Below are 25,734 nucleotides of genomic sequence, written 5' to 3'. Positions count from 1 at the left end.
TTTCAGGATTAATGGCCATGTTTTTTAACCTGGATGCCTTAGTTGATATGATGAGCATTGGGACCTTGTTAGCATACACCATTGTGGCATTGTCAGTTATGCTCCTAAGGTTGGTGAATATTGGTTTCTGTCAATTTCCTGAATGGTTCAATTGAAATCCTTTCAAATGTTATAATTGGTTGGACTGGTGTTTGAAAATTTTTCATTATTCAAAGCTCTAGCCATTGGTATGTAGTTAATTTCAGAGCGTTTGCTGGAAATTTTTCATTATTCAAAGCTCTAGCCATTGGTATTTAGTTAATTTCAGAGCGTTTGCTGGAAATTTTTCATTATTCAAAGCTATAGCCATTGATACTTAGTTAATTTCAGAGCATTTGCTGGAAATTTTTCATTATTCAAAGCTATAGCCATTGATACTTAGTTAATTACAGAGCATTTGCTGGAAATTTTTCATTATTCAAAGCTATAGCCATTGATACTTAGTTAATTTCAGAGCATTTGCTGGAAATTTTTCATTATTCAAAGCTATAGCCATTGATACTTAGTTAATTACAGAGCATTTGATGGAAATTTTTCATAATTCAAAGCTATAGCCATTGATACTTGGTTAATTTCAGAGCATTTGCTGGAAATTTTTCATTATTCAAAGCTATAGCCATTGGTATTTAGTTAATTTCAGAGCATTTGCTGGAAATTTTTCATTATTCAAAGCTCTAGCCATTGGTATTTAGTTAATTTCAGAGCATTTGCTGGAAATTTTTCATTATTCAAAGCTATAGCCATTGATACTTAGTTAATTTCAGAGCATTTGCTGGAAATTTTTCATTATTCAAAGCTCTAGCCATTGGTATTTAGTTAATTTCAGAGCATTTGCTGGAAATTTTTCATTATTCAAAGCTATAGCCATTGATACTTGGTTAATTTCAGAGCATTTGCTGGAAATTTTTCATTATTCAAAGCTATAGCCACTGATACTTAGTTAATTTCAGAGCATTTGCTGGAAATTTTTCATTATTCAAAGCTATAGCCATTGGTATTTAGTTAATTTCAGAGCATTTGCTGGAAATTTTTCATTATTCAAAGCTATAGCCATTGGTATTTAGTTAATTTCAGAGCATTTGCTGGAAATTTTTCATTATTCAAAGCTATAGCCATTGGTATTTAGTTAATTTCAGAGCATTTGCTGGAAATTTTTCATTATTCAAAGCTATAGCCATTGGTATTTAGTTAATTTCAGAGCATTTGCTGGAAATTTTTCATTATTCAAAGCTATAGCCATTGGTATTTAGTTAATTTCAGAGCATTTGCTGGAAATTTTTCATTATTCAAAGCTATAGCCATTGATACTTGGTTAATTTCAGAGCATTTGCTGGAAATTTTTCATTATTCAAAGCTATAGCCACTGATACTTAGTTAATTTCAGAGCATTTGCTGGAAATTTTTCATTATTCAAAGCTATAGCCATTGGTATTTAGTTAATTTCAGAGCATTTGCTGGAAATTTTTCATTATTCAATGCTATAGCCATTGATACTTAGTTAATTACAGAGCATTTGCTGGAAATTTTTCATTATTCAAAGCTATAGCCATTGGTATTTAGTTAATTTCAGAGCATTTGCTGGAAATTTTTCATTATTCAATGCTATAGCCATTGATACTTAGTTAATTACAGAGCATTTGCTGGAAATTTTTCATTATTCAAAGCTATAGCCACTGATACTTAGTTAATTTCAGAGCATTTGCTGGAAATTTTTCATTATTCAAAGCTATAGCCATTGGTATTTAGTTAATTTCAGAGCATTTGCTGGAAATTTTTCATTATTCAAAGCTATAGCCATTGATACTTAGTTAATTACAGAGCATTTGCTGGAAATTTTTCATTATTCAAAGCTATAGCCACTGATACTTAGTTAATTTCAGAGCATTTGCTGGAAATTTTTCATTATTAAAGGCTATAGCCATTGGTATTTAGTTAATTTCAGAGCATTTGCTGGAAATTTTTCATTATTCAAAGCTATAGCCATTGGTATTTAGTTAATTACAGAGCATTTGCTGGAAATTTTTCATTATTAAAGGCTATAGCCATTGGTATTTAGTTAATTTCAGAGCATTTGCTGGAAATTTTTCATTATTCAAAGCTCTAGCCATTGGTATTTAGTTAATTTCAGAGCATTTGCTGGAAATTTTTCATTATTCAATGCTATAGCCATTGATACTTAGTTAATTACAGAGCATTTGCTGGAAATTTTTCATTATTCAAAGCTATAGCCATTGGTATTTAGTTAATTTCAGAGCATTTGCTGGAAATTTTTCATTATTCAAAGCTATAGCCATTGATACTTAGTTAATTACAGAGCATTTGCTGGAAATTTTTCATTATTCAAAGCTATAGCCACTGATACTTAGTTAATTTCAGAGATTTTGCTGGAAATTTTTCATTATTCAAAGCTATAGCCATTGGTATTTAGTTAATTTCAGAGCATTTGCTGGAAATTTTTCATTATTCAAAGCTATAGCCATTGGTATTTAGTTAATTTCAGAGCATTTGCTGGAAATTTTTCATTATTCAAAGCTATAGCCATTGATACTTAGTTAATTTCAGAGCATTTGCTGGAAATTTTTCATTATTCAAAGCTATAGCCATTGGTATTTAGTTAATTTCAGAGCATTTGCTGGAAATTTTTCATTATTCAAAGCTCTAGCCATTGGTATTTAGTTAATTTCAGAGCATTTGCTGGAAATTTTTCATTATTCAAAGCTATAGCCGTTGGTATTTAGTTAATTTCAGAGCATTTGCTGGAAATTTTTCATTATTCAAAGCTATAGCCGTTGGTATTTAGTTAATTTCAGAGCATTTGCTGGAAATTTTTCATTATTCAAAGCTATAGCCATTGGTATTTAGTTAATTTCAGAGCATTTGCTGGAAATTTTTCATTATTCAAAGCTATAGCCATTGGTATTTAGTTAATTTCAGAGCATTTGCTGGAAATTTTTCATTATTCAAAGCTATAGCCATTGGTATTTAGTTAATTTCAGAGCATTTGCTGGAAATTTTTCATTATTCAAAGCTCTAGCCATTGGTATTTAGTTAATTTCAGAGCATTTGCTGGAAATTTTTCATTATTCAAAGCTATAGCCATTGGTATTTAGTTAATTTCAGAGCATTTGCTGGAAATTTTTCATTATTCAAAGCTATAGCCATTGATACTTGGTTAATTTCAGAGCATTTGCTGGAAATTTTTCATTATTCAAAGCTATAGCCATTGATACTTAGTTGATTACAGAGCATTTGCTGGAAATTTTTCATTATTCAAAGCTATAGCCACTGATACTTAGTTAATTTCAGAGCATTTGCTGGAAATTTTTCATTATTCAAAGCTCTAGCCATTGGTATTTAGTTAATTTCAGAGCATTTGCTGGAAATTTTTCATTATTCAAAGCTCTAGCCATTGATACTTAGTTAATTACAGAGCATTTGCTGGAAATTTTTCATTATTCAAAGCTATAGCCACTGATACTTAGTTAATTTCAGAGCATTTGCTGGAAATTTTTCATTATTCAAAGCTATAGCCATTGGTATTTAGTTAATTTCAGAGCATTTGCTGGAAATTTTTCATTATTCAATGCTATAGCCATTGGTATTTAGTTAATTTCAGAGCATTTGCTGGAAATTTTTCATTATTCAAAGCTATAGCCATTGATACTTAGTTAATTACAGAGCATTTGCTGGAAATTTTTCATTATTCAAAGCTCTAGCCATTGGTATTTAGTTAATTTCAGAGCATTTGCTGGAAATTTTTCATTATTCAAAGCTATAGCCATTGGTATTTAGTTAATTTCAGAGCATTTGCTGGAAATTTTTCATTATTCAAAGCTCTAGCCATTGGTATTTAGTTAATTTCAGAGCATTTGCTGGAAATTTTTCATTATTCAAAGCTATAGCCATTGATACTTAGTTAATTACAGAGCATTTGCTGGAAATTTTTCATTATTCAAAGCTATAGCCACTGATACTTAGTTAATTTCAGAGCATTTGCTGGAAATTTTTCATTATTAAAGGCTATAGCCATTGGTATTTAGTTAATTTCAGAGCATTTGCTGGAAATTTTTCATTATTCAAATCTCTAGCCATTGGTATTTAGTTAATTTCAGAGCATTTGCTGGAAATTTTTCATTATTCAAAGCTATAGCCATTGATACTTAGTTAATTACAGAGCATTTGCTGGAAATTTTTCATTATTCAAAGCTATAGCCACTGATACTTAGTTAATTTCAGAGCATTTGCTGGAAATTTTTCATTATTAAAGGCTATAGCCATTGGTATTTAGTTAATTTCAGAGCATTTGCTGGAAATTTTTCATTATTCAAAGCTATAGCCATTGGTATTTAGTTAATTACAGAGCATTTGCTGGAAATTTTTCATTATTCAAATCTCTAGCCATTGGTATTTAGTTAATTTCAGAGCGTTTGCTGGAAATTTTTCATTATTCAAATCTCTAGCCATTGGTATTTAGTTAATTTCAGAGCATTTGCTGGAAATTTTTCATTATTCAAAGCTATAGCCATTGATACTTAGTTAATTACAGAGCATTTGCTGGAAATTTTTCATTATTCAAAGCTCTAGCCATTGGTATTTAGTTAATTTCAGAGCATTTGCTGGAAATTTTTCATTATTCAAAGCTATAGCCATTGGTATTTAGTTAATTTCAGAGCATTTGCTGGAAATTTTTCATTATTCAAAGCTATAGCCATTGATACTTAGTTAATTACAGAGCATTTGCTGGAAATTTTTCATTATTCAAATCTCTAGCCATTGGTATTTAGTTAATTTCAGAGCATTTGCTGGAAATTTTTCATTATTCAAAGCTATAGCCATTGATACTTAGTTAATTACAGAGCATTTGCTGGAAATTTTTCATTATTCAAATCTCTAGCCATTGGTATTTAGTTAATTTCAGAGCATTTGCTGGAAATTTTTCATTATTCAAAGCTATAGCCATTGATACTTAGTTAATTACAGAGCATTTGCTGGAAATTTTTCATTATTCAAAGCTATAGCCACTGATACTTAGTTAATTTCAGAGCATTTGCTGGAAATTTTTCATTATTCAAAGCTATAGCCATTGGTATTTAGTTAATTTCAGAGCATTTGCTGGAAATTTTTCATTATTCAAAGCTATAGCCATTGGTATTTAGTTAATTTCAGAGCATTTGCTGGAAATTTTTCATTATTCAAATCTCTAGCCATTGGTATTTAGTTAATTTCAGAGCATTTGCTGGAAATTTTTCATTATTCAAAGCTATAGCCATTGGTATTTAGTTAATTTCAGAGCGTTTGCTGGAAATTTTTCATTATTCAAAGCTATAGCCATTGGTACTTAGTTAATTTCAGAGCATTTGCTGGAAATTTTTCATTATTCAATGCTATAGCCATTGGTACTTAGTTAATTACAGAGCATTTGCTGGAAATTTTTCATTATTCAAATCTCTAGCCATTGGTATTTAGTTAATTTCAGAGCATTTGCTGGAAATTTTTCATTATTCAAAGCTATAGCCATTGATACTTTAGTTAATTTCAGAGTATTTGCTGGAAATTTTTCATTATTCAAAGTTATAGCCATTGGTATTTAGTTAATTTCAGAGCATTTGCTGGAAATTTTTCATTATTCAAAGCTATAGCCATTGGTATTTAGTTAATTTCAGAGCATTTGCTGGAAATTTTTCATTATTCAAAGCTATAGCCATTGGTATTTAGTTAATTTCAGAGCATTTGCTGGAAATTTTTCATTATTCAAAGTTATAGCCATTGGTATTTAGTTAATTTCAGAGCATTTGCTGGAAATTTTTCATTATTCAAAGTTATAGCCATTGGTATTTAGTTAATTTCAGAGCATTTGCTGGAAATTTTTCATTATTCAAAGTTATAGCCATTGGTATTTAGTTAATTTCAGAGCATTTGCTGGAAATTTTTCATTATTCAAAGTTATAGCCATTGGTATTTAGTTAATTTCAGAGCATTTGCTGGAAATTTTTCATTATTCAAAGCTATAGCCATTGGTATTTAGTTAATTTCAGAGCATTTGCTGGAAATTTTTCATTATTCAATGCTATAGCCATTGGTATTTAGTTAATTTCAGAGCATTTGCTGGAAATTTTTCATTATTCAAAGCTATAGCCATTGGTATTTAGTTAATTTCAGAGCATTTGCTGGAAATTTTTCATTATTCAAAGCTATAGCCATTGATACTTAGTTAATTTCAGAGCATTTGCTGGAAATTTTTCATTATTCAAAGCTATAGCCATTGATACTTAGTTAATTACAGAGCATTTGATGGAAATTTTTCATTATTCAAAGCTATAGCCATTGATACTTGGTTAATTTCAGAGCATTTGCTGGAAATTTTTCATTATTCAAAGCTATAGCCATTGATACTTAGTTAATTACAGAGCATTTGCTGGAAATTTTTCATTATTCAAATCTCTAGCCATTGGTATTTAGTTAATTTCAGAGCATTTGCTGGAAATTTTTCATTATTCAAAGCTATAGCCATTGATACTTAGTTAATTACAGAGCATTTGCTGGAAATTTTTCATTATTCAAATCTCTAGCCATTGGTATTTAGTTAATTTCAGAGCATTTGCTGGAAATTTTTCATTATTCAAAGCTATAGCCATTGGTATTTAGTTAATTTCAGAGCATTTGCTGGAAATTTTTCATTATTCAAAGTTATAGCCATTGGTATTTAGTTAATTTCAGAGCATTTGCTGGAAATTTTTCATTATTCAAAGCTATAGCCATTGGTATTTAGTTAATTTCAGAGCATTTGCTGGAAATTTTTCATTATTCAAAGTTATAGCCATTGGTATTTAGTTAATTTCAGAGCATTTGCTGGAAATTTTTCATTATTCAAAGTTATAGCCATTGGTATTTAGTTAATTTCAGAGCATTTGCTGGAAATTTTTCATTATTCAAAGCTATAGCCATTGGTATTTAGTTAATTTCAGAGCATTTGCTGGAAATTTTTCATTATTCAATGCTATAGCCATTGATACTTAGTTAATTACAGAGCATTTGCTGGAAATTTTTCATTATTCAAATCTCTAGCCATTGGTATTTAGTTAATTTCAGAGCATTTGCTGGAAATTTTTTATTATTCAAAGCTATAGCCATTGATACTTTAGTTAATTTCAGAGTATTTGCTGGAAATTTTTCATTATTCAAAGCTATAGCCACTGATACTTAGTTAATTTCAGAGCATTTGCTGGAAATTTTTCATTATTCAAAGCTATAGCCATTGGTATTTAGTTAATTTCAGAGCATTTGCTGGAAATTTTTCATTATTCAATGCTATAGCCATTGATACTTAGTTAATTACAGAGCATTTGCTGGAAATTTTTCATTATTCAAATCTCTAGCCATTGGTATTTAGTTAATTTCAGAGCATTTGCTGGAAATTTTTCATTATTCAAAGCTATAGCCATTGATACTTTAGTTAATTTCAGAGTATTTGCTGGAAATTTTTCATTATTCAAAGCTATAGCCACTGATACTTAGTTAATTTCAGAGCATTTGCTGGAAATTTTTCATTATTCAAAGCTATAGCCATTGGTATTTAGTTAATTTCAGAGCATTTGCTGGAAATTTTTCATTATTCAATGCTATAGCCATTGGTATTTAGTTAATTTCAGAGCATTTGCTGGAAATTTTTCATTATTCAAAGCTATAGCCATTGGTACTTAGTTAATTTCAGAGCATTTGCTGGAAATTTTTCATTATTCAAAGCTATAGCCACTGATACTTAGTTAATTTCAGAGCATTTGCTGGAAATTTTTCATTATTCAAAGTTATAGCCATTGGTATTTAGTTAATTTCAGAGCATTTGCTGGAAATTTTTCATTATTCAAAGCTATAGCCATTGGTATTTAGTTAATTTCAGAGCATTTGCTGGAAATTTTTCATTATTCAAAGCTATAGCCATTGATACTTTAGTTAATTTCAGAGTATTTGCTGGAAAACATTCATATTCCCATCTCATTGCTATACTGCTTGCCCTCTACAGACATATTACCGGCTTTCTACGTCTTCCTTATTGGTGGTAGTGCATCATGCTTCCCTGATTTTCTCCTTTCAGGTGATTTGTGTTATACAATTATTTATCATTTTTTCAATAATGTATGGCTTTACTTTTACTAATCATTTAATTTTGAGGCCTTTTACATCTTTGTTGCTTTGTTTGTTTGTCATGGGCAGTCTTTGCTGTGTCCTGTCTTGTATGCATCTATTTTTTACTTTTCTATAGTTACTTGAAGTTATTCTAAACCTTAAGGAATCTGATTGCTGTGTGATTCAATTTAGAAAAATTATATCAGATCAAAATGGGGCAATTTATTTATTTCCTCATTTCCTTTCCTCACTGGGCTGATTTTTCCCTGTTGGAGCCCTTGGGCTTTTAGCATCTTGCTTTTCCAACTATTTTCATGCTTCATAGTCTTCAGCAATGTAGGCCTGGGTCTTCCAACTCTTCTAGTGCATTGTGGAGCCCAATTGAAAGTTTTGCGAACTAATCTCTCCTGAGAGTGCAAAGAGCATTCCAAAACCATCTCCATCTACCCCTCACCATGATCTCTTCCACATATGGCACTTGAGTAATCTCTCATATAGTTTCATTGCTAATCCTCTCATGCCATTTAACACCCAATATTCTTCTGAGAATATTTCTAAATTCAGGAGAATAAAGAAATAACAACATTTATTATTAGAATTCCATTACTTTTATCATTCCATTGAAAGAGACTTATGATCCAAAAAAAAAAATGTGGGAGGTTGGGCTGTGGCCCCCTAGCAGTACCAGCTGAACTCGGCTGAGTCCCTGGTTAGGCTGGAGGAACGTAGAGAGTATAGGTCCCCTTTTTTGTTTTGTTTCTTGTTGTTGTCGGCTACCCCCCAAAATTGGGGGAAGCGCCTTTGGTATATGCATGTATGTATATATATACAGTATGTATAAATATATATATATATATATATATATATATATATATATATATATATATATATATATATATATATATATATATATTTGAAATCTTATAAAGAAAAAGAAAAAATAAAGCATTTATTAAGCTATTGAGTTAAGTCTGCCAGGTCGAACATTAACTGTCTTGTATTTTCTGATACTGTATGTGTTTTTTGTTGTTGTTTAATTATGAGTAATTTCAGTGGTTATTTTCTTACCATGAAAAGGTTTTTTTTTTTGTATACAGTTAAACATGTTAAATTGTTATTGTTTATGTTTTATGTTTTTGTAAGATTCAAACTGTTTTTTTATCAATTTAATTTTTCTGTCATTTAAATTTAGCTTTGTTTGTTATGAAAAATTTTTATAATTCATTATGAACGATGTCTTGTTACCTTTGGTAGTACCAAGATATTTCACACTTGGGTAGTATTTAAGCAGTTTTATTATTCCAGGTAATTTTCATGACTTTATTTTCATTAAAATATTAATTTTTAATTATTAAAAAGTTTACGGTAGAGTGTTCAAGGTATGCAATTGTTAATTGCATTAATTGATTATGTAATGGCAGACAAAGAAAAACTTGAAGCTTGTATCAGTTTTCATTAGTTAAATGCCAAGCATGTTAAAATACAATATTAAATCAAACCTTTGTTGCTTATAATTGATGTCGGTACAATATTGCTTAAGGTTTCTTAACATCTGTTGCAGGTATTCAAATGTAGAAATGCGCAATTGGGAGTCCGAATACACCCTGCTTAAAACATCGTAAGTAATATCAGTATTTTGGTTTCTTGGATTTTGAAATAATTGTTCTTATATGCTCTTTTCAGGTTGGCCTTTTTGGCTATCATTTCTTGTCTTCGAAGTGTTACCTAAGCAAGTTTTTTTTTTTGTGTGTGTGTGTGTGTGTGTGTGCAAAATGATGTTCCTTAATCCAGTGCAATTCCAAAGGAAAACTGGATTGCAATTACTGCAACATCCTTCTTACTAAAATGAGGTTTAGCACTAAATGCTTCTCATCTCTATCTTTTGATCATACTTTTGCTTCGTGACTATTAAAATCTTACTCTTCTCAAAACTTCTGAAGTAGAGTATAATATACTGTTATCAATTCCTTTGGAGAATGAAGAAAAAAAGAAATTTTCTTTCTAATATAAGCAGTAGAAAATCAAGACTTGGAAGGAAATCTATTAACAGTACCAGAGACTTCTAATCTAGAATGATCTCTCAATGCAAAATCAAATTAATGCTGACAATGATAATATTATGTGAATATATAATGGCATCAAAATAACTTTAGGTGTAAGGAGTGTTTTCCTCTTCATTCTGTCTCAAAGAAAATTTTATTCATGGGAAAGAAAGTAAATGGATCTATGGATTTAGTACTAACATTGATTGGCTATATGGTAAAAATTCTGAATAATATATTGTAATTATGGTCATGATGAGGGGCATCTCCACAGAATTAAAAGAACTTTGGTGGCTGTCTCTCTGGATTTTATTAACAAAAAAAAAATAACTGCAATCATTAAAGATATATCCTTTGGGATTATTTAACCAGTGAAAGCCTTGTTAGCTTTTGTCATGAAGAATATGCATATCTTGAAAATCAGTTTGGTTTTCAGCATTCATGATTGCGTGCAAATGTGAATCTTTCAATTATGACCAGTGCTTAACAAGAAAATCTTATTTGTGAAATATTTTCACAGAGTAAGTAAAAGATGAGTTTGTCCAATATATAAAAAACTTGCTCCCAAGCATTGAAGAATTATTCCAGGAGGGCAAGGAGCCCAAAATATCAAAATGTGTTGGAGAAGAGATTCGCTAAATTTCCAATTAATCTTGATTTTTTTTTAGATGTATAGTATGTTTTTCTAAGGGTTTTGTCTGTATATAGTACCAGTACTTTCTCCCTTAATATGATATAATTGTAAAATAACCAATAGCTCAAATTTACATGTTTATAAAGGTTAATTCTTTTTAATGTTTTGCTAACAGATATGGAGATGATGATGAATCAGAACCAAGAGGCTTGCTAGAATCAGAAGAACCCTTTCATATGACTAACCACAGTTATGAGTACACTGCCAAAGACTATTGTCATCAGCTCTTCAATATAAAATGTGTTAGTGAACCTACTGATTTGAGTGCTTCACTAGTTAACTATGCTACACTAGTATTTTGTAAGTAGAGAGTATCCCATGTAATACGTATAATGAATATTCCCTGTACCTTCCTTATTGTATACTTCGTAGGTTCCTTCTCATGAGTAGATTTTTTGTGTGGTATCAAAGTATGTATGGCAATACATGTAAAGATGAGACTTGACAGCATTTTGTTAGAGTGTATTCTGGTTCCAGAATTCCCTCTTAATGTTTTTGTCTTTGTTAGAGAAAAGCTTCCCTCGTGCAGTGTAAGATACTTGATACTGTATAAACCAAGTTTGACAATTTCTATATTGATTGAGAGAGATGTTAGACAGTGTTCTACATAAATCATTTTGTATAAGTAATTATTCCTAAAATTTAGCATCTATATTTTACCATGTTAATGTAACTTAAGTTTTGAAATTCAGATACTAAGTAACTTTAAGATTATCAATTCACTATTTAGATGTACTGTACATAGATACAAACTATTATTGTATTTCTATACTCACCTGATTTTCATATTGCTTCTTCTTTTTCAGAAGCTTGGTTTATCGACATTTATCCCCAAAATTAAGAAATAAAATCAATTTTTTTCCCTTTCAATAGATACATCCTTCTAGTAAAGTAGTGAGACACGTGGTTAATGGCAAGAATGGAAGCCAAAATGCCTTTCTTATTTCAATTTTTATGTCATTGGTTAAAATCGACGTACGCCTCTTCCAGGTTGTGATAACTTTCATTGAGGTTCAAGTTTTCTTCCTCTGGATTTATTAGTAACTCTTGCGCGGGGATAGTGCATTACTGTTTTGTTTTCATTTCAGGGGGAAATCCAGAGAATGCTTGGCTAGTTGTTTATAGCGGGGATGATACCGAACATGAAGCACCAGCACCGTTATGTAAATAATACTTAACCAGCAAAGTTTTGTTAGTGATGGGCTTCAGTGCTTGTAACTTATTTAGCTTCCTCTGTTTAACCCTTTTACCCCCAGGCTATTTGGAAATCTCTAACCCTTAACCCCCAGGGGTTATTTTTTTTCAAGCACATTTTGCAGTATATTTTTTTTAAATTGTTCTAACAGCCTTCATTTTTGTCATAGAGAGGTCAGGTTGGTCTCATTCTCTTGGAAAATGACTGAAGTTTCTCAAAAAATTATCAAAAATATGCAAAAAAAAATTTAAATAGCAGTTTTATGCAAGAACATACCGGTACGTCCATGGGGGTAAAGGGATGAGTCTTGTGAAACGTACCAGTACGTCCTTTGGGGGTAAAAGGGTTAATCTCAGAATGCTAGTGAGTCTTCGCTTGTAGGCAATCATTCTGATCTTAACTGCCTGTTTGCTAACCCTGACCTAACTCCCTTAGCTTGGTATAGGGTAACAGTGTTCCATTTAGTAAGGGTTCTGAAAGTTTACTGCACATTACTAAGTCAGATCCTCTTACAGAGCCTCGACTCCTTTAATAACTTTAGATCCTTCTGCTGCTAAATACTTGTCCTTGTGCATTCCTAGTCACTAATTTACACAACTAGGTTTCGAGGCAGAAAATTAAGTTGGTCGTCTTGATCCTATTATATCTCCACTCGCTGAAGTAATTACCATTAAGCAACCTCGTTTTTCATCTATTGATGCCGTTTTATATCAGATGATTCTCTGAGCTCTTTAATGTTTTAAATTTTATGGGTAAATGTTGATAAACCAAGCTTTTGTAAAAAGACAATATGACTATCAGAAGAGTATAGAAATAAATTTTATTATTAAAATATTTTTTAACTCGATCCTCTTGATGCGTAGTTAAAAAAACATGTTAGAATCACTTGTGGCTCCCTTATAATTTAATCCTCTTGTTCTCAGGTAGTTTCTGATGGGAAATAACAAATTTACAGAGGATAATCTAAATATAGCCATCTTTCCTGCAAAAAATATCACCCTTCCATTGACAGTTCATAATATACATATGTACAGTACAATTGTCTATTCCATTTCCAAAATTATTTATACAATTCATAGCAATGTAAGCCCTATACTGTGAAGCACCTTTGATATATGAGGGTTTTGATTCTCCCATTTGCAGTAGATCTTGTTGCAACATCTTCTTAAAGTCAACAGCTTCTTAGGCTCGCTCCTAGTAAAGGCCCTTCACCTGGTTAGGTGTCGCTCAGAGTATTGCCTCTAGGGATAGTACTGGTAGTTAAATGATTCCCTGTTTCGTTCAACCCTTTCATGTCATTGTATGCATGCTGCAGAGATAACAGCTTCCCTAAGACCTCAAATCACTTTAATGCATCTCTACTTATGGGAATCGTAATCTTCAATTTTTTTCTTTAAAATCACTTCTTCATAAACCCTTCATTTAATTCTTCCAAAGTCCAGTTCTGAAGTTCAATTTCTTTAGTCTTCATCTTCCTCTTCTTTTAATGACTTATTGAGTTCTCTTAAAGGAGCACTTGTTAACTCTTCCCGATGCCCCTCTACTGTATATGTTCAATGACATCTTTGATTATGTCCTCAATCTATTGTTATCTAATAGTCTTACCATCTGTCATATCTCCCTGACATTACCTTCTATTTCAGGGAAGCATTTGAAATCTTTACAGCCTTGACCTCAAATTCTTCCAAACAGGCATTGATCGGTTGATGCTACAACTCGCCAATTACTACTTTAATGAATGTAATGGCATCAGCGACTGTGACCACCGTTCAGCAGCTTAGTATATTCATGTCAGTCTCTGCATCTATAGCTATCTTTATCATCTCAAAGCATGTTGAGTGTAGCAAAAACATTAAATCAGATTGACTAGAAATAGTTCATATAGAGTACTTGCAGTAAAAATTATTCAGAATTGGAGCAAATTATTGGAATAGGTATATATCTGCATAGAAAATGGGAATTTGAATCCAATTTTCCATGTAGCCTAACTGTGTAGAAGATTTTCCATGAAACGTGTACATATAAACAATATTATTTTCATAAAAAATGTCTTAGATGTTTGCCAGTTTAAGATGCTTTATGCACTTCGTAATGCCTTAATCTAGAAGTTTTAGGATAGGTTTTGTTGGGTAGCAGATATTTGGCCCTCATACTCTGATTGCCCACAACACTGCCTTGCAAATGTCACAGAACAATTTTGGCCGCAATTTATGCTTTGAATGATAAACCCTCCTCCAGGTATACTCTCACTTTAGGAGCAAAGCATTAATTGAATTACTGCTTGAAGGGTATAGCAGTAACCTAAGCTTTGGTATTTTGTTGCTAGAAAAGTGGAATCATTCACTGGTTTTTCCATCAAGGCGCTCGGACTCTATCATTCAAAAAACTTAAAAGATGCCCAAACCTTCCACACCTTGAAACCAGGCTCATATTTTGAACTTGTAAGTCCTGCTGGGCCGGTTTCCCCTCCCAAAAGACAGAATTCTAATAATAATTTTTTTTATTTCTAGACACCTGATGTTCATATTGCTTCTTCTCCAGAATCTGTTTAATCAACCTTTACCTGTAAAATCCTAAGAATTGAAAATTGTCCCCATTTTCTTACCCTTCAATAAATGCATGCCCTTAGTAAAGGCAGGGACATTCTAGCGGTAAGTGGTAACTTATGCGTCAGTTTCTTTGTCTCTTCACTTTTGAAGTCTAAACTTTACAATATAATGCATTCGCAATAATATCTGTTAGGGAGAGATCTAATTCCTGATGCTCAAGTACAAAATTAAGCATGGATCTAAATCCCTTAATGGCTGAAATTTAACTTTTCTCATAAAAAAATTAACCGTAAAGATTTCACAATATCTAATTTCTTGTCATTTGCGTCAATAAAGAACACTCCAGTGTCTTTGATAGGGAATATTGGTAAATTTTTTAACCTATAATAGACAGTCTAGATTCTAGAGGGTTTCAGAAACCCTTTGTGTTTGAGGATACAGTGTATATTCTCCATGTGGTAAGATATATCGTGGATGGGTTTGGATGAATCACCTTTGAGAGAGGAGGATTGTGTATATTGGATTTGTACGGCAACTTTCTGGACACTGACAGCAGTGAACTATTTCATCTGTAACCAGAAAGAAGCCACTGTATTAGCATTATCGTGCTGTCTGCAGAAGTCCGAACTTATTCAAGGAAACCGATGATGTAGATTTATTTCCTGAAGTAATGGAACTCCAAATACCATCCCTCCATGACCCCAAGCCCAGTATTAATGATCTTGCGAGCAACCAATAGGCAGCAAGCATAACCGCAGTAAATCACAAGGATCAATTAGTTTTAAGATCTATCAGAAACCAGAAATAAAAGCTATTGACTTTGGGGAAATTTTATGCCCTTTCATATCCTCTGATGGTGAAGATAGTAATACTCATAAATCTTTAAGCTTTTAGATGTTTTCCTAATTTCATACAAAACCACAATTGCATCTTAATATTCAGAGTTAGAGAATGCAATTGTTATTCATAGCCTTAACTAATAATAATGATAAATATAACCTGTGATGAAACAAGTGTCATTGATTTAATTTCATTTTAAGGTTTTTGTCTTACCTTGTCCTAGGTTTATGGTGAAAGATTTATTCAGTTGCAATTTTTCACATTAGTTTTTAAGAATTAGTGGAGAGCATTTTCATAATTTCACATTCCCCCTTGTTTTGAAATATGGCTAGTCTCTACCTCATTTTGTACATTTTAGGAATTGATAATTAAACTGTTTAAAGGTTGCTCATGAATGGCAGAGGAAAGGGACAGTGACAATGCCCTAGAGACTGACCATGATCAGCACCCAAGCCCCCTCTTCACCCAAGCTAGGACCAAGGAGAGCCTGGCAATGGCTGCTGAGATGACTCAGCAGATAGACTTATAGGCTCTCCCAAACCCCCCATCCTTAGCTCACAAGGATAGTGAGGTTGTAGCGACCAAAGAAACTAATGAGTTTGAGCTTGACTCAAACCCCAGTTTGGCATTCACCAGTCAAGGACATTACCACATAGGCCACCACAACCCCAATTACGTAATTTTTAATGGTCTTATGTAAGAGATTAATTACAGAATAGTTCTTAAGTGTAAGATGTTATGAGATTTGTTTCAAAAACAGTATTCATGAATCAGAGGTTATGGGGTACTAATGAAGTTATATTTCTTTTTTTCAGGCGTCCTCTCTGCTATCCTCAGCATGTTGCTTGTGATACTTCAGAAAAATATATCTGATGGTGAATCTGGTGCAATTACTATTGTAACACTCTTGTTCATTATAACCTTTATTAATATAGTGGTTATCTCTCGTCAACCGCAGTCCAGGAAGCCACTTGCATTTAAGGTAAGAATTTTGAGATAGGAAACAATGAATAATTACCAATCCAAACATATAATTTAGGTGGTTACCAGATGAAAATGTTCTTGATAATTCTAAGTGATTACAGATCATGATAAAAATTACATCATAAGTTCCTCTTTGAACGTGTTTAACCCTTTTACCCCCAATGGACATACTGGTACGTTTCACAAAACTCATCCCTTTACCCCCATGGACGTACTGGTACGTCCTTGCAAAAAACTGCTATTTACATTTTTTTTTTTTTTGCATACTTTTGATAACTTTATGAGAAACTTCAGGCATTTTCCAAAAGAATGAGACCAACCTGACCTCTCTATGACAAAAATTAAGGCTGTTAGAGCAATTTAAAAAATATATATTGCAAAATATGTTTGAAAAGAAAAACACCTGGGGGTTAAGGGTTGCAAAGTTCCAAATAGCCTGGGGGTAAAAGGGTTAATTTCTTCAGCCATGCCCCCCTTTTTTTAGCTGAAATTAAAGGTGGTATACCAACCCTATAAAAGCTTATTTCTGGGCTCGAACCTGTGCCGCCCAGTGAATAAGCTCCATTTAGCACTTATTCTTAGGTAATTTACTGCTAAATATACCAGAGAAAAAATGTAAAGGAGTGCTAGGTTAACTAGCTCGCTCACCTATTGGTGTCGGTATAAAATTGGGCGTATATTCCAGAGGTCCCGCACTATTTAGATTAATCCACGACAGAGAACCCCAATAGAGGAGAGCCGTTCAACCTCACTCGGTACTACTACAATGCATCCGCTCAGAACCCAACTCCTTTTAGCACAACGATCAAAGTAACCCGCATTTTTCTGGTGCTCTCGATTTTGGATATTTTCTAGTGAATTATGGCTTCTTCGTCGGTTTCCCAGGAGACACCGTCTAAGTTAAGTACCAAGCTGGATTTTACTGTGTTTTGAGCAACCTAGATCGTTTAATATTTATATTATAGGAGTTATTCTCTTCGTTCATACCGATCTTGCTTGATTTCACTACAGTTGGTACTCCTGTTTTTGAGAGCTTTTAATTTTCACTTGCGGTGTTACTATGTGTATTATTTTTATTATCAAATATTATTTGTTATTGTGAATATTCATTATTTAGCGTTTAGAATCCTCGTGGTTCAATTTTTGGGCCGATATCATTTACGTATCGCTATGGCTGCCGACCGTGCTAAGGCGGCAATGTTATTTTAGCCATCAGGTGTGTCTTTTGTGATTTAATTATTTATGTTGCATGCCTTGCCCAAAAATTTTCTATGTGTTTATTCATATATTTAACGCTATTATTATTATTATAATGAATATTTGTGCCATTACTCCGTTTGATCTGTCTGGTTGGGGATCGTCAGTTGGTAGCCCTGCTGCCTCGTATCACGTGATCCTCCCCCACGCTCCCCCTCTAGCTAGGTGGGAGGCTAGGCTTCTCCCCCCTCCACTAAGGGACCGTTGCCTTCCCTCCTTTTAGAGGGGGTAGTTGAGTGTTTATGGACTTTGTCCTCCGGGTGGCCCGGCGGTTTAGTCTCTGTCTAGTCTGGTTGGCCACCGGTCTACAGAGTTGGATCCCGGTGTACCCTATTTTATATTCACTTTTCATTCTGGCTTATGTTATACGAAACCCTCCGGGTTCGATTGGCAGTTCTTAGTTACAGTTCCGCCCCCCTATTATTTTATAACATTTCCTATGATGATTATATATGACAGATCACTACCCCGGAGTCCCTAAAGGAATTGGTATTGAATATACCTTTATTTCCCGGCCCGGGGTCTACCCCACCCCGGGAAATCAGACACTATGTGTCTTAATTCCTTGTTATTGCATCCTTTTTTATGCTCCCGGCTTGACCGGAATGGATGGCTATACTTTAGTTTCAAGTTAGACTTATGTTTAGGCCCGGGACCTCCGGTCCCGCCCCTATGTAAGACTATTACAGTTAAGCTCTAACCTTGCGTTAGACCTATGTTAGGCCCGGGTCCTCCGGACCCGCCCCTATTTAAAAAAAAAAAAAAAAAAAAATTTAAAATTTAAAAAAAAAAAAAAAAAAAAAGTACAGTTAAGCTCTAATCTTGTGTTAGACCTATGTTAGGCCCGGGTCCTCCGGACCCGCCCCTACTTAAAGACTAGTACAGTTAAGCTCTAATCTTGTGTTAGACCTATGTTAGGCCCGGGTCCTCCGGACCCGCCCCTACTTAAAAAAATAGTACAGTTAAGCTCTATTCTTGTGTTAGACCTATGTTAGGCCACTTAAAGAATAGTACAGTTAAGCTCTAATCTTGTGTTAGACCTATGTTAGGCCCGGGTCCTCCAGACCCGCCCCTACTTAAGAGAATTACAGTTTCTCATATACTATTCTTTTTACAGATGGTGCATTGTCTGACGCCGGCCTGTGCAGCTGTTCTGCACCAGCCTTGTGGCCACTCCGTCTGTCGATCTCACGCCCCTTGTGGGGTTCAACTGGAAGACGTTGTGGTATGGCACCCGGATAACTGTGTGATTTGCTTCGACCTCATCACTACCCTTGGATCTGACTCGGTGAGTCCCGTTGGCTATATTGCCTTCTTATTTTATTTACTATTAGTAAGATATCTATGGTCTTGAAGGACCATTGGGAGTCTCCCTTTTATAATTCCCACTATTATTTCAGGCATCCCCGGAGCAAAAGTCTGCGGCTCGGGCCACACTGAAGGTGTGGGTTGGTGGGTTTGCCCGGAATGTAAAGTCTAAGCGGCCGTACGTCCTATCTGAGGACTACTGCACCATGGTTTACCCCAATGCCAAGTCTTCAGCTGCTGTGGCTAGGCATGTGGCAGCTCCCATCATTGCCCACATTGATGCCACTATAACGGGTCTCATCGACCCAGAGCAAGATCCATCGGACGCCCCCGGAGGTCTGGAGGACAATGTTGCCTCCATGAACCTGGACGTCGAACCAATGTTGCTAGACGAGCCGGATACAGGTAGGGTGGTAAGTGAGGCAGGTGTGTCCGGCGCTGAGATTCCTATCCTCAGCCCCGCTCTTTCTTCTTCTTCTGATCGCTCTTCCTTTCTTGGATTTTCTGGGGACCGTGATTCGTCTCAACGTTCATACCCGGTTCCCCCTAAGGATAAGTCTACTTCAAGGACCTTACCCAAAGCTCGCAAGCCTCACAAGACTTCTCATGGCTCTAAACATGGTACGAACCCGTCTTCAAAGACCTCTGGTTCCTCCTCTAAGTCTCACGACCCGGGAGTTCCTTCCGCCCCTCCTGCTACTAGCCCGGGCCTTTCCGAATCAGCTATGCTTCGCATCGTGTCGGAGATGCAGGCAAAGTTGGTTTCGGAGATGCAGTCGAGGATGGACACGATGTTCTCTAACTTCGGTCAGAGAATTGGGGCTTTAGAGCAAGGAGCTCCGGAGAGAGTCCAAAGCTCTCTCATACCGGATGCCTCTAAGCTCCCGCCGTTTGCCAAGAACAACCCCTGGCGGATGGCTCTTCATTCCCCGTTCTCAGACGGAATGTTGACTCTGGAGGGCCTTGGCACTCGTCCTCTAGAGGACTTTGAATTCTTTCCTCCGGGTCTGGCATTTCCATTTCATGGTTATGCCAGACTTACCGAGGAAGCTTTAGTCCGATTAGACAAGGTCCCCAAAGAGACGGTCATCTTCCCGAAGGAGCAAGCCCAATCTGTTTGGGCCAGATTTTTGAATGACATCGGCTGCACTAACACCATGCTGACGCCTTATAAAAGCTCCTTTACGATGTTCTTAATGGACAAGACCACCTTGACTCCATGCGTCAATAAGGTGGCAGAGCTTGCCTTTCAATATGCTCTGGAGGAGAAGCCCTTGCCTCCCATCCGAGAGGTGGATCCAATATCCCTCCTTCTTCCCTCAGGTATTGAGTGTTGGGACAACGTCCATACCACCTTTACCTCCGGCAAGCTTGCAGCAGACTGTGCCTCAGTCTTGTTTAGTGAGAAGCTTCCCCGTCTCCCGGAATCCCTCATTAAACAGGAATATGATTCCCGCCTACGTGTGGGCCGTACTCTAAACCTGGCCACATCCACGGAGTCGATAGCCTTGACTTACGATACGGAGAGTATTTTTAAGTCTCTCAACAAGGCTACGTTACAGTCTTTGTATTATGACTTGTATGACTTCGCTACTGCTAAACGCAGATGTCGCAAGCATGTTCTAGCTGAGGAGACGATTAGGCATGAACCTAATAAACTCATCCGGTCCTCCTGTTGGGGTTCAAATCTCTTCCCCGAGGATCTCGTAGAGGAAGTCTTGGCGGAGGCCACTAGGGTTAATCAGAGCCTTAAAGCCCGTTGGGGTTTGACCCCTAAACGCAAGTATGACCCCGCAAATTATCAAGCCCGGGGTAGGAAGAAGCTTAGACCATATACCTCCACCCAGTTCAGGCAACAACAGAGTGCTTCATCCAACTTCCGGCTGCCTCTTCCTCCATCTTCTGTTGCCCCTGCACAGCCTTCCACCTCTCGGGCTCCTTCGGATGACTATGTCACCGTTCTGCTACCTAAGAGCCAGCTTTCTGGTGCCTCCGCCACTTCCCCTGCCTTTAACCAGTCCTACGAGGCTCATAGCTCTTCCCAGAGTTATGGTAGAGGTAGAGGCTACCACCGTGGCTCTAACCAGAACAAAGGCAGGGGAAGAGCCTTTCGCAGAGGAAAGAACTTCCGAGGCGGACGTGGAGGCAACTCCTCAAACCAATACTGAGGTACAGCAGGTAGGGGGGAGGCTCTATGCCTTCCGCAACAAATGGAGGTTCAGTCCCTGGGCGTTCAGTATCATCTCCAAGGGACTAGGGTGGAGTTGGATTCAAGGACCTCCTCCTCCGAACAAATTTCGTCAACATTCCACTCCGGACCTGGTCGAATTTGTCCAGGATCTTTTACAAAAGAACGCCATACAAGAAACGAAACATCTGAAGTTTCAAGGTCGGCTGTTCAGTGTCCCGAAGAAGGATTCAGACAAGAGAAGAGTGATTCTAGATCTATCCCTTCTCAACTTGTCCATTCAATGCGACAAGTTTCGAATGCTTACCGTCTCGCAGGTGCGGACCTTACTTCCCCGTGGGGCCGTCACCACCTCTATCGATCTTACAGACGCCTACTATCACGTCCCGATAGCGAGACACTTCCGTCCGTACCTAGGCTTTCGCTTAGGGGACAAAAGTTACTCCTTCAAGGTGATGCCTTTCGGGCTCAACATTGCCCCAAGGATCTTCACAAAGCTAGCAGAAGTCGCTGTTCAGGAACTCAGGAATCAAGGGATTCAAGTAGTAGCCTATCTGAACGACTGGCTCATTTGGTCAGACACCTCCCAAAATTGCCTAAAAGCCACTCACAAAGTCATCCATTATCTTTAATCTCTAGGCTTCCAGATCAACTTCAAGAAGTCCCGTCTTCTTCCAAAATCGAAGTTCCAATGGCTCGGCCTGCAATGGGATCTTATATCTCATACTCTGTGTCTTCCCAGACCCAAGAGGTTAGAGATTGCAAGGAACACCAAACGCTTTCTCAAAGACAAAGTAAGTTCCAGACGACTCCAAGAGAAGATTCTGGGGTCCCTTCAGTTTGCCTCAGTGACGGATCTTCTTCTGAAGGCAAAATTGAAAGATATCAATCGTGTCTGGCGTTCGAGGGCGAACCGGAAGCTCCGGGACAGGAAAGTCCGCCTTCCTCCCATTCTACGGGAAAGACTTCTTCCTTGGACAAGAGCAAACAGTCTGTCAAAGTCAGTTCCCCTTCGATTTCCGCCTCCGGAATTAATCATTCACACAGACGCATCCCTATCAGGTTGGGGCGGCTATTCTCAGCTCAAGAAAGTTCAAGGTCTTTGGACTCCCTTGTTCCGCCATTTTCACATCAATGTGCTAGAGGCCATGGCAGTTCTTCTAACCCTGAAACGTCTCGCTCTTCCCAAGAAACAACACCTTCGTCTGGTCCTCGACAGCGAAGTGGTGGTCCGCTGCCTCAACAGAGGCGGGTCAAAGTCAGGGCCTCTGAACCATGTTCTAGTAGCCATATTCTCCTTAGCAGCCTCGAACCGTTGGCATCTTTCAGCTGTCCACCTGGCGGGAGTCCGGAATGTCGTGGCAGACGCCCTGTCCCGGACCTCCCCTCTAGAATCGGAATGGTCACTCGATCTAAAGTCATTTCGGTGGATTCTCTCTCAGGTTCCCGGTCTCCAAGTGGACCTCTTCGCCACGGAATCCAACCACAAATTGAGAGCATATGTGGCTCCCAATTTAGACCCTCAGGCTTACGCCACAGACGCCATGTCACAGAATTGGGACAACTGGGAAAAGATTTATCTCTTTCCCCCGGTGAATCTTTTGCTGAAAGTTCTAGACAAACTGAGATCCTTCAAGGGACAAGTAGCCTTGGTCGCACCCAACTGGCCCAAGAGCAACTGGTATCCTCTCCTGCGGGAGTTGAGATTATACCCTCGCCCGATACCCAATCCGGTTCTGTCTCAGATAGTACAAACACGCGTTGTGTACGCTTTCTCAAACATTCAGAGCGCCCTAACTTTATGGACTTTATGAAGTTTGCGGCTATGCATGGTGCCAATATTGATCCTCAAAACACCTTGTTCCTAGAATCGGATAAACAGGATTCCACCATCCGTCAGTATGACTCTGCAGTTAAAAAGTTGGCAAAATTTTTAATAGACTCAGACGTGAACTGTATGAACTTGAACCTTACAGTCACTTTCTTTAGATCTTTATTAGAATCAGGTCTGGCAGCCAATACTATCACCACTATTAAATCGGCTCTGAAAAAGATCTTCCTAGTGGGTTTTAACGTAGACTTAACCGACTCTTTGTTAGCTTCAATTCCGAAAGCTTGTGCCAGACTGAAACCGGTTACTCGTCCTACCCCGGTGACCTGGTTCCTTAATGACGTACTCAAATTGGCTTCTGATACCATTAACAGTTCTTGTGGTTACATGCCCCTTCTCAGGAAAACACTTTTCCTAGTGAGCTTGGCTTCCGGGACAAGAATTTCTGAATTGGCAGCCTTGTCGAGAGACCCGGGTCATATTGACTTTCTGCCTTCAGGAGAGGTCCTTCTTTCTCCTAACAAATTCTTTTTGGCTAAGAATGAAGACCCTCAAAACCGATGGACCTCCTGGAAAATTGTTCCCCTCACGCAAGATCCGTCGCTGTGCCCTGTCACTACTCTTAGGTCTTATCTATCCCGGACCTCCTCTAACTCCTCGGGGCCTCTATTCGATAGAGAACAAGGCGGTACCATTACTATTAAAGGGATCAGGCAACAAATTTTGTATTTTATTAAACAAGCTAACCCTGACTCTTTTCCTCTTGCACATGATATCAGGGCGGTTGCCACCTCGGTGAACTTCTTTCACCACATGAATTTTACAGACCTTTCCAGGTATACAGGGTGGAAATCACCGTCAGTGTTCAAGAAACACTACCTTAAACATTTGGAAGCCCTAAAATTTTCTACAGTAGCCGCAGGGAGCGTAGTTACTCACGAGTAACTCACAGGTTAATGCCTTGACTCTTTATCTCTCCCTCTTACCTGCCTCATTTATACCCTATTGTATTCGTTGGTCGCGCACCTGAATACTGTTATTATATTTGTAAATTTTATGCTCCTGAGTATCTGTATATATTATCACTCACGGCATTATTATACCTACCTTATTGGATTTATGTTCATATTTAAGATACCCTTATAATTGTTTTTTGGTACTCATCTCTGATTAAAGCATCCTGTTTTTCTCTTACGCTTATGTTTTTTCCTTTATTTTGCAAGTTTGGTGACATTTTTCTCTTGTATAGATTCACTGGGCGGCACAGGTTCGAGCCCAGAAAAGGGATTTTGACGTAGGAAAAATCTATTTCTGGGCGAAGGACCTGTGCCGCCCAGTGAACCCTCCCAGCTCCTCTCCCTTGGAGTCCCCAAACTTTGGGTGCTAAGGAGTTGGGTTCTGAGCGGATGCATTGTAGTAGTACCGAGTGAGGTTGAACGGCTCTCCTCTATTGGGGTTCTCTGTCGTGGATTAATCTAAATAGTGCGGGACCTCTGGAATATACGCCCAATTTTATACCGACACCAATAGGTGAGCGAGCTAGTTAACCTAGCACTCCTTTACATTTTTTCTCTGGTATATTTAGCAGTAAATTACCTAAGAATAAGTGCTAAATGGAGCTTATTCACTGGGCGGCACAGGTCCTTCGCCCAGAAATAGATTTTTCCTACGTCAAAATCCCTTTATTGTACAGTATGGTAAAATGTCAGATATCAAGTGTTTAATTATTATAACTTGTTTATTTCATTTGAATTTCCACTTGTATGTTATTTAACCTGAAAGTTTTATAGTAAGATTTGATTTTTTGTATTCTAGTTCCAAGAAAACAGCAAATTATAGAATTCCTTAAAAAATTTTACATCACAAATAGAACTTGACCATGAATTCACCAAATGCAGATTTACCTCTTGCGAATAACCTTTTGTTACCAGTATACAAAAGTATACACAGAACGCCACTTATATGCAGTGAACATATTGAGTTAAGAGTTGTGTGCCCGGTATCAAGGGACCTGAGTTCTATCCTTTACTGTGATAGCCTTGTCCATGTATGTATAACATATGGAAGTTTACCATGTGATTGTGTACAGTACTGTGTAATCATGGCCTCTAAATGTGTTTCAAGTGAAGTGAAAGCTAGCCAAAGGGCTAAAGTTGGCTTGACAGGTGGTGGCTCTTAATTGTGAAAGAGAAAAAGTCTAGCTGAAGTTACTTGATTCTATGGGAAGAAAAGAGATACGATCAAGGATCGCCAGGGCCCCATCCATTGCTACATTCATGCAAAGGTAAATGACAAAGTTTTAGTAAAGATGGAGAAAACTTTGAACATATGGATAGAAGACACAACAAAGTGAAGGATGTTTAGTGATTCCCACATCTTATGGCAGAAGGACTTGAATCTGCATAAAGATTTTTCCAGCAGTAAGAGTTTTAGTCATGACAAAGAAGAAAAAAAAGTCATTTGCAGCATAAAAGGGATGGGTTGATGTCATATTGAAGAGGGCCTACAATTCAGAAAAAAAGGAAAATTATGTGAGAATCGGCATCCACAGAATAAGAGGCCAAAGGCACGATCCAGCAAAATTAAAGGCGACTTTTAAATAAGAAAAATACTATCCTAGGCAACTACGTCTTCAACTTCAATGAGGAGTTGGGTGGTTTCAAAGCATGGTAAGATCAAATGA

The 25,734-nt window shown here is 36.6% G+C and overlaps 1 protein-coding gene across 3 annotated transcripts in view; it reads left to right on the top strand.

Annotated features, from left to right (window-relative positions):
- Nucleotides 1–25,734, top strand: part of LOC137618116 (cationic amino acid transporter 2-like) — an 85,883-nt gene that overhangs the window by 43,345 nt on the left and 16,804 nt on the right. For all 3 annotated transcript variants that reach the window (XR_011039727.1, XM_068348117.1, XM_068348118.1), the window contains 4 exons: nucleotides 7–109; nucleotides 9,725–9,781; nucleotides 11,015–11,199; nucleotides 16,299–16,465. Coding sequence is in view for 2 of the 3 variants with exons in the window: in XM_068348117.1 (XP_068204218.1) it covers nucleotides 7–109; nucleotides 9,725–9,781; nucleotides 11,015–11,199; nucleotides 16,299–16,465 (512 nt within the window). In the remaining variant the exon portion in view is untranslated. The remainder of the gene's footprint in view (nucleotides 1–6; nucleotides 110–9,724; nucleotides 9,782–11,014; nucleotides 11,200–16,298; nucleotides 16,466–25,734) is intronic.

This window comes from Palaemon carinicauda, chromosome 24 (genome assembly GCF_036898095.1).
Source record: "Palaemon carinicauda isolate YSFRI2023 chromosome 24, ASM3689809v2, whole genome shotgun sequence".
Lineage (NCBI taxonomy): Eukaryota > Metazoa > Arthropoda > Malacostraca > Decapoda > Palaemonidae > Palaemon > Palaemon carinicauda.
This window is presented reverse-complemented; position numbering and strand designations above follow the sequence as displayed.